At 40.4% G+C, this 14685-nt stretch overlaps 1 protein-coding gene across 5 annotated transcripts in view; it reads left to right on the forward strand.

Moving 5' to 3' along the window:
• The window catches only part of HECW2 (HECT, C2 and WW domain containing E3 ubiquitin protein ligase 2), a 420397-nt gene that overhangs the window by 322861 nt on the left and 82851 nt on the right, over positions 1-14685 (forward strand). For all 5 annotated transcript variants that reach the window (XM_043445118.1, XM_043445119.1, XM_043445120.1 and 2 more), the window contains one exon: positions 8906-9040. In XM_043445118.1, coding sequence (XP_043301053.1) covers positions 8906-9040 — 135 coding nt within the window. The remainder of the gene's footprint in view (positions 1-8905; positions 9041-14685) is intronic.

Below are 14685 nucleotides of genomic sequence, written 5' to 3' on the forward strand. Positions count from 1 at the left end.
CTGTAGACGATTATGAGTTTTAATAAGGAAAACCAAATGTTACTCAACATAGTAGTGTTTGTTCTTTCTTCCTTACTTTTATCCTTTCCTCCTTTCTTCTTTCTTTTCTTCCTCCCTTCATTCTTCACTCCATTCTTTTCTTCCTTCCCATTGTTAATTTGAAGAATTTGAGGAAATTATGCTGCAGTGGATCAGGATTCCTGGATCCATCACTGGTCTGATCTAACTTCTACAAACCTCAGTTTTCTCGTAAGTGAGAGTTAGTAACCTGTCCTGTCCAGCTCCTGGGGCTGTGGTTGGCATCCACTTAGATAATCATGGGATAACAAATGGAAGAAAAACAATTAGGATTATAATTAACACAATTTATTCAGTAATTGACTCATTACTTATAGTGTAGAAAATAAAAGCAGTACAATTACAAATCTCTAGACTTTTATTACTTAGTTTGGGGAAAGCAAAAATATGGATTATGCAGACACCTACAGAATAACATGGACCATATGGCACTCTAAGTCAGGAATGCTACTCACCTGGTTATTCCTACCCAGCTCACTAAAATCTTGATTTGAATGATTAGGTAGAAGCAAGAATCTATCTAGAACAAAAACTAAACAGTTTCCATTTAGACTTTTATGAAAGTGATGAAGATTTGTTATTGATGGCTGAATCCTTACTCTAATGGGAAATACACCGTGACTTATCAAAGATACAGTATAGAATTAGTGTAGTGTCCCATGCCTCCTCTTAACAGCCTGCCGATCTCCCTTAACCACGGTGGTCCAACAAAATGATTTTGTCGCAATACGGGTCACTTTACTGTTCTTGTCCCTTTTGTCCGTATTGTTCTTGACCAGTCTGCCCTCGAGCGTTTGCTTCTGCCTGAAAGCTGTGTGCTGACCCAGAGCATTCTCTGTTTCTCCACTGTGAGTGCTCTGCTGTGGCAGCCTCTCTGCCGGACTTGTCTCTTGCTGGATTACTGGTCTTCTTCTGTGGTGGTTACATACTCTGTAAGCTCTGGGCATGAAGATAGCATTTTAGAAACATCCTTCACAAGAGAAGCAGCTTTCTTCTTAGAACCGCAACTGAAATCAGATCCATGCATTTGCACAGAATCATGCACTTCCAGTGTAAAACCTCTAGGCACCCTCCCCAAGCCTGTTCTACTTCAGCGCCTCTGATTTGTGTTATGAAAACACAGAATAGGCATCATGCGCTAGTGTAGATGCGGAATGACGTTTCTGGAGTGGGATACCTGCAGAGTTTTCATAGTGAAGATTGGACTTGAACCGAACCCTAAATGATAAGTGGGGTCTTTATAACACTGGATTGTGGAGGAGAGAGAGCAGGGCCTGGGAAAGGAGGGAAACACCTGAAGTAGAGCAATGGAAAAAGGACACATGCTGAGCGGGCACGTTGGGTCCTTTGAAGGGGTGATGGGAAAATATTGAGAAACCCTGTGTTAGATACACACACACACACACACACACACACACACACACACACACACACACACACACACACACACACACACACACACACACACACACACACACACACACACACGGGCATGTGCATAAGCCGATGGCATACGATCCAATCCCAAACCCAGCAGGCTCACGACTCAAGACTCAAGACAACGCCAATGTTCTACTCAGTCAGGCCAAAGCAGGTCCCTCTTACGCAGACTTTTGACCTTCAATGATTTTATGAGGCCCACCCACCTTGGAGGGCTTCCCAGGTAGCTCAAATGGTAAAGAATTTGCCTGCAACGCAGAAGACCAGGGTTTGATCCCTGGGCCGGGAAGATCCCCTGGAAAAGGGCACGGCAACCCACACCAGTATTCTTGCCTGGATAATCCCATGGACAGAGGAGCCTGGAGGGCTACATTCCGTGGGGTCGCAAAGAGTCAGACAGGACTGAGTGACTAACACTTTCACTTTCACCCACACTGGGGAGGACCATCTGTTTAACTCAGGCTACTGATTGAAAGGTGTATCTCTTCCAGAAACACCAACAGACACATCCAGAATATTGTTTGGCCAAATGTCTGAGCACCCACTGGCCCAGTTAACACATAAAATTAACCATCAGAGATCAATATCAGTGGAGTAAAATCTGTCAAAGCACCATTGCAGAGAGTTAAGGATAACAGAGAATGATACAAAAGACATGGACAGTTAGAAAGTTATGACAAAGCTTGATATTCCCTAAGTTTATATAGTGAGCTTATTGTTTGGTTTAATTTTTGGAAAAAGTTATTTATGTTTTGTCTCCCCTTTCAGATGGCAAATATGGAATAACCCTGTTTTTCTGCTGCTTTGTACTCTCAAACAGTAGAGTACTGTGGGGCACCTCACAGGTGCTTTCCCCAGATCGTTCTACTTGAGCCTAAGTTGATATGCTAAGAAACTTTGAACTTAAAAAAAAGTGATATAAATGTTATCGGTTCTTTAAAGAAAAATGTAAAATGGTAACCATCTCCTTATTTAATGTGAAGCATCCTTTCCCAAAGCTTTCTAAAGCCAAGCTTTGTAATTCTAGGACATCGTGACTTTGGATGTCAGATTGGGGCGTTGAGTATCAGCATGGTCTGAATATTCAACTTGGCAAGTAGAATGACCATGGCAAGTAGCAGTTATGGTTACGATAGATTTTTAGAAGAGAGAAAATATTTGTACCATGAAAGTTACCACAGTCCTAGCCTACTTGAGAATTCTCATTTTACCATACTCTAATAGGCTATGTGGCTGGAGAAGTTGCCCAAGTGATGACATAGACTCTGGTTTTAATCCTATATGAAGCTCATGACCACAGTTTATTAGGTCAGGTTCATCTTAATGAGTAGAATGCAACTTAATATTTGGAAGTTTCAAGTGAATCCCAAAAGTCTTTTAGCTGAGTAAGTTCTACACTTAGAAAACTATGTTTTTTTTTCTTTTTTTGTCTATTAGAGCACTGTATTTCTTATTTTTGTGGTGCATCTCTTTAATTGCTTTGAAACAACTAATAACTTTGTGGTGGTGATCTGGTTTAATCACCTCCAATTACATAGCATTCCAAGTAGAAATGAAATTAAACTTTAAATAGCACACTTTTAGAGGATCTCTTGCTTATTTTTAAGGGGGTACAAACTTGTTAGACCAAAAAGTAACCCACACAAATGCACACAGAGCCTGAAGCGAAGAATCTTCTGAGGCTGTATACCTTTCTGAATGAGAGAATAGAGCAGAGTTTGGTTTTGCGAATGTATTTTTTAATAAAATGCTAGTACCATGGAGTCTTGAAGGAATTGCTCAAATGTGAAGATGACCTTTGCCTTTTGCTTTTAAACGGTTGTCCTCTGGCCAGCATTGGATCTTTATAAAAAATGTAGTATACTATCTTCAGATTTCATGGTAGTGCCCTTCCATATTACCTAAAATGTACTGATTTGGATAACTTCATTCTTGGTTTTCTGTAGTGGTAAATGCTTAGCAACCAGCTCCTTAGGGGTGGTGGGGAAGAGGGCTGATCTGTAGCATTTGCCATTATCCAGCTTCATGGAAGCTGGTCCAAGCCATCCCCAGCGTGACACTGGCTTCCCTGTATTATTTGTCTTAACACCTAAATACCACCACTCACAACACATGAAATCGGCCTCCCCTGTGCCCCGCCCTGCCTTGAGCTAACATTTGTGTCTGGAGCATTGGGAATGCTTCACTTCTCCACATCTACTAACTGATCAGCTGCTTCCAGAACGCTAACCCAGTCCTTGTGTCCCTGCTTTTCTCTTCTATCCACTTTAGCTCTCTGATCATAACAATTTAACAAAATAACTTTCTTTAACTTTTTTGTGATTGATACAGATGTCATGAGATATTTAGGACCACTCATTCCTTCAAATGAACCAAATGGTAGAAAATGTTAGCATGACTGTTTTTTACTTATAATAAACTATATCACTCAGGCCTTTTCATCTATCATTTGGTAACAGAGATCTGTCTGGGATACAATATAGAGAAAAGAATAGCATGTTTATTCCTCATAATTGGGGAAATGCTAGAGAGGGGACCAGGAGCTGAGAGGAGATTTATATTTTGGAAGGGAGAGAATGTGTGAGTAAATTAAAATCTTTATAAAAATTAGATTACAATTAACTTTTTTGAGCATTTTAAGATTTTATAGAGTTGATAAACTAGAAGTTAGAACAGATTCAGTATGTAGCACTTCTGATCTTTAAATTGTTCTTTTAGGGAAAGAAAGAAGCTCTGATGTCTGTCTTTCTGTAGCATAGTTACAAGTGCTTTTTGTTTTATTTTGTTTACATGGTCTTTTAATACGGATTCCTGGTTTGGCAAAATGTTAACTGGAAACAATTTCAAACTTCTGTGACTTAGATTTGTTGAGCCCGAGGTTGGTATTTCTTCACAAATACTGATGGCTTTTTCTTTTCTTAAAATAATAGAAACTTAAAAAAAGAATTGTGTAAAGAGAGAAGTGTATTTTGTTTGGCCTCCCTAAAATACCACTTGGCTCCAACCAGCTCATATTTTCTGACTCTGACCATGCCCTGAAGCAGTGAAAGGGTAGAAGTTTTTAAAATGAGATTTGAATTTGGATATTTGCATTCCTTTCAGTTTTTTATTATATTGTTAGTTCTAGTTGGTCCAGCACGGGGAAGCTTGAGTGAATTTCCTTAATGAAACTTAACAGTAGAGACTCTATGTTGTTCAAAATTTGCTTAAGTAGTGGCTAATCTGAAAAAGATTCATTTTTTTGATACAATTGCTTTTTCTATGTGGTCTGCATTCTCAACATACTGTTTACTCAGGCAGTATTTATTAATACAGGGTAGAAAATTTCATAAATAAAGGCAGACCACTCAAGAATGATGACATAAAAAGTGACCCAAATTAAAGTAAAAAGAGGAAAAAAAAGTAGTCAACTTTGTTACTGACTTGAGCTACTTAGGCTATCCTGTGGGAATGTGATCCACTTTTGTGGCATAATTGATTTGTGCATCACAAATAGAAATGGCAGGCCTAAATTTTGGGTGGTATTTGTTGATGCTTTCCTCTTCATGTTAAAGTGGGCTACGTTTTCCACGGCTCAGCCGGGACTTGAGTCTCCTACTTTATGTGGATGTAGCAGAGCACCATCCAGGGTCACGCAGTTAATGCGCAGAGCTCAGGCGTGTGCTGGGGAAGGAGTTTCTGGCGCTGCCCTTCGCCAGGGCTGGTGCACTGGGCTGGTCAGCGTTGAGAGTGAATGTTCTTGTCGGCCTAATTCAGTGAATATGTTCATATTTTTCTAAACTCAAGTATTATGTGAGGTGTGAAGAGAGTGAGAACATCATCAAAAGGAAAAATAGGAGGAAGAAAGAATGGGAAAAAGAAGAAACAAGTAAAAAGGGGGGAAGGAGGCACTCTCATGGGCCTTGGAGTCAGGAAGACGGATTCAAATCTCAGCTTTATACTTTCCCAGCCCTACGTTTCACTTATACCTCGAACCATTACCCAACTGTATTAAAGGTGAACAACAGTAAGACATCATTATTTATAAAATAATGAAAAATCTTATTTATAATGGTGGTGGCTGGCTTATGTGTTCGTCTGTGCTGAGACGGTGCATCAGTTAGGATTTGGTACGGCTACCCTGCGACAGAAACCTATACAAAGTTTAACATGCAAGATTTTACTCTCTCATATGAAGACGTTCAGAGGCAGGCAGTCTGTGGGTCTTAGGGTGGTTCCTTAAATTGTAAGAGCCCCAGCTGCTTACAGTCTTTGGCTTCGCCACTCGGTCTTACTAAAGCCAAACTCTTCAAGGTTCAGTGTGGCTGCGGGAGCTGTGTGTGGCCCACATCTTTGTTTTAGGAAGCTGAATGGATGAGCAGAAGGAGGACCTCACCTTGTGAAAATCTCCCTTGTGAGGAGGTTGTCCAGAAGTATCACGTGGCACGCTGTTTACAGCTCACTGGCCAGAACTTAGTCTAGGCCACACAGAGCTAGAAGGAGCCTGGGAAGTACAGTTTTACTGGCTGTCCTTTTTTTTTTTGAGGTTGGTGTCTAGACTGTAAGGAGAAAAATTATGATCTTTAGAGAAATGTCTCAGACGTTAAAACTAGTATTAGTAATAATAATAGTAATAATAGTAAGTCACATTTAAGGGGTCACAGACACTATGTTCAAAAATTTATGTGAACCATCTCATTTTACCTTTGTTTGATGTAGGCGTTACTGCCCCTATTTAACAGAAAAGAAATGGTGGTTTAAAGAAGTTAAGTAGTTTACCCCAGGCTATGTCACTAGTACACAGCGGAGCTGGGGTTCAGACCCAGGCTGTCTTCCTGGATCACGAGCATGTAATCACTGCTTACGCTTCGACTTCTCAGGTTTTGACTTGGTAGTTGATACATGTCCATTTGGGATATTTTGAAACCTTCTGTCTTATTTGTGGTTTTGTAGTCTTCAGTTCTCCACATGTTTTACCCAGCACATACACACACACTTCTCTCATTTATTTTTCTCAAGCTTGTCAGTCTTTCTATGCGTATGTAAAAAAAAAACTGTGATTTTTAATACTTGGTTCATTGTCATTTGTCTTCTTGTATTTTGGTCAAGAGTCTGCTATTCAAGTTTTTGGAGGTTTATTTTCTGAGCACCCTCTTTCTGATAGCCCTAAAAGTTATCAGAGAGAACAGGGTGAGTAAGGAGTCCCTACCCTGAAGGCATTTACAGTATAATTCTTTAGAGAATGGATTTTAGACAAGCCTCTTAACATCAAATTATACTGTGACGCTCCATGTAAATCACAACTGACCTAGATGTACACACCCATTTGTGCTTACAATTACAGGTGCATCATTGTTACCTCTAAATGGCCACCTGCACCTTCAAAACATGCCTAAGAAATTAGGTAGAGTAAGTAGGCAATTCTATTTTCATACTCTTTGCATTTTCCCCTTAGCATCTTTCATATTATTGTTGTAAGTAATAAGAGCTTAATCTTCTTAAAGATGATGTGAGATTGATATGATATTATTTTGAAATGTCTACTTATAAAAATAATTGAATTTCTATTTTATGCCATTTTAAACAGTGGCAGAAGTAATATCCAGATGTTGATTAGAAGCTCAAATCAAACAGGAACTGGTGTCACATTTGAGACCAGAGCCTGGCAATACAAACCTGTGTAGGGTTTACAATTGATGTACTTTTTTTTTAACAGGGTCAGAGAAGTGAGACATTCCACCTGATAGGTTATGAAAGAAGGGAACATTACTCAGGGATATAAGGTTGATGACACCATCTCCTACACAACTTCCGTTTAGTCTAAGCTTTGTACCTGGAAATCAGACATTGAGAAAAGGGCCAACAAGGATTCTGGTTCTCGTTATTTCTCTGCTCTGTTTCTTGTGCACTTTCTGCTCAAAGTTATTTTTTAAAGAAGTCATTTTCTGCCTATTTGGGAGCTACTTACAAATTATTGTGCCGTTTCCTGATTTTGTATCTACAGAAACATTTTGTTTCATAATGGAAAGGTGATTTTTTTTAATTGGCATAAATATACCATCTGCCCCTGGGATTTATCTAGATATATTCTTTCCTAGCCTTTAAGGTATGGTACTTTGTTAAAGGAGCTCCATCAGTTTGAGTTGTCAGTTCTATTTTGCTTAGGTTATTTGGCATATAGCTTGTGTCCTGACATTTTAATCAGTAATGAGTTTCCAGGTTTTCCTAATAGTCCTTTTTATCTTTGATGACCTAACTAACTTTACCTGTTCGTGGAAAACTTGCATTTTTAATTGTCCTTGAGATAATGGGCTTCATAATTGCCTTGAATGAATTTTTCTTTGAAAACTTACTACCATTTGGTTCTTACTGATAATGAAAAATAAGCTCTTCTGAAGAGCTTTAGAATTAAAAAGAATTTTTAAAGGCCTGTCTACATTGTGTGCAGACTTTACTGCAAAACTGAGGGAAATGGCTTGTGCTCATTCATGATTTCCTGTCACTGGGGGTTCTGCAGTAAACGTGTCAGACGTGGTCTCCTCCCGCCTGTCACGTTATGGGGGAGAAGTGTTTGTTATGAATGAGAGAGAGAGGGAGACCTGTTCTTATAAGAAATCTGCAGCCCAGAGAACTTAAGTGACTTGCCCAGAGTCACTGAACATGATAAAATTTAGATGACTAAACTGGAAGAGCAAATAAGGAGACTTTAAATAAAGAGTCTTAGAAAAGTGACCGAAGGGTGGAATTTTTTTTTTAGATAACAGGTAGCCAGTAGAGGCTTTGGATTGGAGTGGAGGTATAGTCAAAGCTTTTAGAAAAATATATTCTCACAGTGAGGTGCCAACTCAGTGACTCAAGGTTGTTAGAGATGGGAAACGACCAAGAAACTATTAATAACTTTACATTTAAGAGAAAGTCCTGAAATAATGGAATCAATGGCAGCCAGACTGGGATGGGACAAATAGAAGAGACTCTATATTGGGAAAATGGGGGGAGGACTTGGTAGCTGATTGCATAAAAGGAAAAGAGAAGTCAATGATGTTTGAAAGAAGAACTTGGTAATATCCCATAGCAGTATGCACTTGGCATCAATTAAGAGAAGCCCAAATGTCCACTCAGGTGATTTTTTTCTAAGATCCTAACTTTGACGACTGTCTCTTAAGAGTATTTGCTGAACACGGGGACCACGTTCCTTCCTGCTCTCTTCACTCTGAATCCAGTCTAAGCGTTGCTTCCTGTGTTCTGGTCTGTCTTGAGGGAGGAAGGAGTAATTCTCCCGAAGATTTGAAATTACGAGAAAACAGAGGGAAGGTTATTGCTCCAAAGTGGGTCTCTCCCTGAATGTGTGAAACGAATAGGACACGTCTGTGGCATGTATGGACTGTTGACCCGGTGGATTGCTTCCTAGGCGTTTTTTGTTGACCACAACTCCCGGACCACCACCTTCATCGACCCCCGGCTCCCGCTTCAGAGCAGCAGACCCACGAGCGCGCTGGTGCATCGCCAGCATCTGACCCGGCAGCGCAGCCACAGCGCCGGCGAGGTGAGTCCCGGCGGGCGGCTGGCCTGTCGGCGGCGGGGTGCAGGGCGTGGGGTTCCCTGAAGGCTGCGGGCCCTTCCTTACCGCCTTGTTTTCCTAGTCTGAGACTGTCCTTTGGAGGCTGAGAAGTACTGGGATGTTGACAGGGCTTCCCTGGGAACAAATAGAACCTAAATTGCAAGTTTAAAAGTAGGACGTTAGAGGAAAGGCTGAAGAAATTAGATTTTTTTTTTTTTTTAAAGTGCAGTGGGTGATGAGAGAAGATTCACAATGCAATGCAGTGTTCAAGAGAGGGTGGTGGTGAGCCCTTTGGCGCACCTGAGAGTAACTTCATAGGAAGAAATGGACGTGACTTTTGCTCGGTCACTCAGTTGGGTCTGACTTTTTGCAACCCCTTGGACTGTAGCCTGCCAGGCTTCTCTGTCCCTGAGATTTTCATTGGGGATTAAAATTGGGTTAAAGGTAGGGAAGTTTCTTAAGTGAGGATTCCTGGATTAGATGAAAATCTCCGGCCTCGGCTATGAGGTTGTGATCCTCTCTAATCTTCTTTAAAATTAGAGTCTATCTGAGAGTTGATTTCCGTGCCCAGAGAAAAGGGGCAGAATTAAGAATTAAAAGCTCTACTGTACTCTGCCTTGCTGCTTTGCAGTGACCCGTGGTAACCACATGAGGGCTCTCCAATAACCTAACCAAAAAAGAATAGAAAAAAGGAATACTATCTTTCTGTTTCCCCTTTTCGGTAGCAGGTTAAATAAATAAAAGAGGAATGCTTTATGTCAAATATTTTCTCCTCAGTACAAGACAAGAGGGCAGTAGAGGGTGAGGTGGTTAGGTAGCATCACCAACTCAATGAACATGAATTTGAGCAAACCCCAGGAGACAGTGAAGGACAGAGGAGCCTGGTGTGCTATACACATACATGGAGTTGCCAAAGTCAGACATGGCTTAGCGACCCAACAATGGCAACAATGGACTTATGCTTTGAATGTCCTATATCATCACTTTATATACATTGTTTCTAAACATTCCCTTAGACAAGTAGAATCAAGATTCTTTTCCTGCATTCCTTTTCCATGTTATGTCTATGAGCATATCATCTTTGCAGTATTATATTGTATGTCAAATATTTTTGCAGCTTCTATTATAAGAAAAGATTATGATTGCACTAAATAACTGGATTTGATTTACCAGAATTCCACTCTTGGAATTTCCCCTCACGATTTACATATTGGCTCTAAGGTTCATGTGTGTTTGCTGGTTAAAAGTGCAGACACAGACGAGTACACACAAGAAGCTCATATAAAAATGATATATAAATATATTGCAGGATGAGGTATGCACAAAAATATGTATGTTTTATGAGTAGCTAATAAATCTCTACCTGGCTGTCATATAAACCATTAGTGGTAAAATGGACGATGCTAATACATTCACCTAAAAAGCAGTGTAGACCTCTCACCTTTGGACTTTGTACATCATATGTAGCATATTAGGCCCTGCCTGCTTTTATCACACAACCTGTGCCCTTTAGACCCTTGCCTTATCTCCACTTCACGACATGACGCTGACCGTTCAGTCTGATCAGGGCAGCGTGCATGAGATTAGTACTTTACTTATATTTTCTTTCAACTCCTCTGCCTCAGAACTTGAATTATTGTCATGGTCTAGTAGTGAGGATACTAAGGTCCACCTTAAAATTTGAATGAAGATTTTTCTTCTTATGGATGGAAACTGAGTGGGACTAAGATGACCCTATAAAGCCTCAGCATTTAGCCTCAGCACTGTTAAACCTTTGAGGGGGATGTGCCTTCTGGCCCACTGTTGGAAGCACACACATCCTGCAGTAGTTGCACGTCTATCGTGGCTTGCCCACAGTCTGATGGTCTGGTTTGAAGAAGCAGGATGTCAAGAAGAACCTTGTCTATTCCAGGAAATGATGACACAAGTCAGCTTCCTGACTGAAAGGACTGAAAGTATAGATTGGTAGATTGAAACAATAAGTTTGGTGAATGACGAACAAGGTATAGTTAATGATCGAAATCTCTCCCAAGGGGAGATTTCTTTAGCTTCATATATATATATATATACACATATAGGCTTCATTTCTCAAAGCAATAACTCAAGAGAAGTGGAGTGGGAAAATTCTAGTTGCATTCACAAGTCTTCCCAGCCATTCTGTTAGACTCATTTAGCAAATATTCCGGGTAGTAGAAATTTGGGTATCTCGAATACTTATTGAACACCAGTAGTGTAGAATCCCAGGGATGGGGTCGCAGAGTCGGACACGACTGAAGTGACTGAGGAGCGGCAGTGTAGACACGTGTTTAATGTGAGGTATGCAAAAAAATGACATGTGTCCCTGTGTTCTTACTAAGGAGAGAATGTATAAAACTAACTATAATCCAGATGAATAACAATACAAGTGAAAAATGCTTTATAGACTGTTAATAATGGCAGCTGCTTTTAAAATGTCCCCCAAGTGCTATGGCAGTCAGAGAAGGTGGCATTTGACCTCAGCTTGAAGGCAAGGGAAAGCTTTATCGAGGAGAGGCTCTGAAATGTACTTTGAAAAATGAGTGAGAACATTTTGAAGGATAAACAGGCAGTGAAGGACAGGGACAGTGTTTCCACTTTAGGGTCTTTAGAAAAACCCTCACCAAACACCTGACTGAAGCAGTGTGATAAAATGATTGTGAGGCTTTGAGTGGGTAGGAGTAGAAACTGTATTTTAAAAGTACAGATTTATTAAGTAGTGCCGGGAAAACTGGACAGCTACGTATAAAAGAGTGAAATTTGAACACTTCCTAAAAACATACACAAAGATAAACTCAAAGAAACTATAAAACTCTTAGAGGAAAACATACATAAAACACTCTTTGACATAAATCACAGCAAGGTCCTCTATGACCCACCTCCTAGAGTAATGGAAATAAAAACAAAAATAAATAAACAGGGCCTAATTAAACTTAAAAGCTTTTGCACAGTGAAGGAAACTATAAACAAGGTGAAGAGAAAATGCTCACAATGAGAGAAAATAATAGCAAGTGAAACGACTGACAAAGGATTAATCTCCAAAATGTACAAGCAACTCATTCAACTCAATACCAGAAAAACAAACAGCCCAATCCAAAGGTGGGCAGAAGTCCTAAACAGACATTTCTCCAAAGAAGACATACAGATGGCTAACAAATCCATGAACAGATGCTCCATATCACTCATTATTAGAGAAATGCAAATCAGAACTACAATGAGTATCACCTTATACCAGTCAGAATGGCCATCATCAAAAAATCTGCAAACAATAAATGCTGGAGAGGGTGAGAAGAGGGAATCCTCTTGCACTGTTGGTGGGAATGCAAATTGATACAGCCACTATAGTGAACAGTATAGTTAGTTCAGTCGCTCAGTCATGTCCAACTCTTTGTGATCCCATGGACTGCAGCAGGCCAGGCTTCCCTGTGCATCACCAACTCCCGGAGTTTATACAGACTCATGTGCATCAAGTTGGTGATGCCATCCACCATCTCCTCCTCTGTCGTCCCCTTCTCCTCCTGCCTTCAGTCTTTCCCAGCATCAGGGTCTTTTCCAGTGAGTCAGTTCTTCGCATCATGTGGCCAAAGTATTGGAGTTTCAGCTTTAGCATTAGTCCTTCCAATGAATATTCAGGACTGGTTTCCTTTAGGATAGACTGGTTGGATCTGCTTGCAGTCCAAGGGACTCTCAAGAGTGTTCTCCAACACCACAGTTCAAAAGCATCAATTCTTTGGTGCTCAGCTTTCTTTATGGTCCAACTCTCACATCCATACATGACTACTGAAAAAACCATAGCTTTGACTAGAGAGACCTTTGTTGACAAAGTAATGTCTCTGCTTTTTAATATACTGCCTAGGTTGGTCATAGCTTTTCTTCCAAGGAGCAAGTGCCTTTTAATTTCATGGCTGCAGTTACCATCTGCAGTAATTTTGGAGCCCAAGAAAATAAAGTCTATCACTGTTTCCATTGTTTCCCCATCTGTTTGCCATGAAGTGACAGGACCGGATGCCATGATCTTAGTTTTCTGAATGTTGAGTTTTAAACCAACCTTTTCACTCTCCCCTTTCACTTTCATCAAGAGGCTCTTTAGTTCTTCTTCACTTTCTGCTATAAGGGTGGTGTCATCTGCATATCTGAGGTTATTGATATTTCTCCTGGCAATCTTGATTCCAGCTTGTGCTTCATCCAGTCCAGCATTTCTCATGATGTACTCTGCATATAAGTTAAATAAGCAGGGTGACAATATACAGCCTTGATGTACTCCTTTCCCAATTTGGAACCAGTCTGTCGTACCATGTCCGGTTCTAACTGTTGCTTCTTGACCTGCATACAGTATAGAGATTCCTTAAAAACTAGGAATAAAGCTACCATATGACCCAATAGCCCACTACTGACCATTTGCCCTAAGGAAACTATAATTGAAAAAGACTCATGTACCCCACTGTTCATCACAACACTATTTACAATAGCTAGGACATGGAAGCAATTAGATGTCCATTGACAGATAAATGGATAAATAAGTTGTGGTACATATATACACAGTGGAATATTACTCAGCCATAAAAAGGAACACACTCGACTCAGTTCTAGTAAGGTGGATGAACCTAAAGCCTATGCAGAGTGAAGTAAGTCAGAAAGCAAAAGACAGATATTGCATAATTAACACATATATATGGAATTTAGAAAGATGTTACTACTGAACCTGTCTGCAGGGCAGCAGTGGAGACGCAGACATAGAGAACAGACTTGTGGTGGGGAAGGAGAGGGTGGGATGAATTGAGAGGGTAGCATTGAGACATATACACTGCTGTATGTAAAATTAGATGGCCAGTGGGAATTTGCTGTATGATGCGGGGATCTGAGCTCTGGTGCTCTGTGATAACCCAGAGGGGGTGGTGGGGTGGGAGGTGGGAGGGAGGCTCAGGAGGTTGGTTGATTCATGTTGATATATGGCAGAAGCTAACACGATCTTGTAAAGCAGTCATCCTCCAATTAAAAATAAATTAACTAAATTTTAAAAATATAAAAATAGAACAAAAACTCATTAAAAAATAAATGTACAAATTTATAAATCCAGGAAGTTATTTTGCCCCTTGCTCTCTTAACTCTCATATGATTGTTCTACTGTTGTCATGAAAGACTTCTGTAACGTAGGGGTCGGGGCGGGGGGCGGTTTCTAAAACAGAAGCTAAAGCAGTGTTAGAGTTTTCGGGTAAGACTATTAATGGGCGTTTTTGTTTATCTACTTGTATATATGAGTTTCTAAGTCTATAGTAGGTAAAAAACTCATTTCGGTTGAGGCAACCCTATTTAGCTCCTCCACACCTGCTGTGATTAGCTTGCTGGTGTGGGAGGTTCAAACCAGAAAGAGCTGTTGCTCTGAGGGCACTAATAAGCATGTAAAATTGCTTCTGAGGAGATAATGCCCAACTCAGAACCCCTCACGAAGACTGCTGCTCTTCAGCTCCTCCTCTGCTGAGGCTTGGCCAAAAGAAGGCATATCCTGGCACCGCCCCAGTGAGTTAGGCTGCACCCAAGTGTTCTCTCTGATACATTGTTGCAGGTCTGTGTTCTGTCAGGTAGAAGATATTCAGAGGAACATGTATTCAGCATCT

The sequence above is a fragment of the Cervus canadensis genome, chromosome 24, assembly GCF_019320065.1.
Source record: "Cervus canadensis isolate Bull #8, Minnesota chromosome 24, ASM1932006v1, whole genome shotgun sequence".
In the NCBI taxonomy this organism is placed as follows: domain Eukaryota; kingdom Metazoa; phylum Chordata; class Mammalia; order Artiodactyla; family Cervidae; genus Cervus; species Cervus canadensis.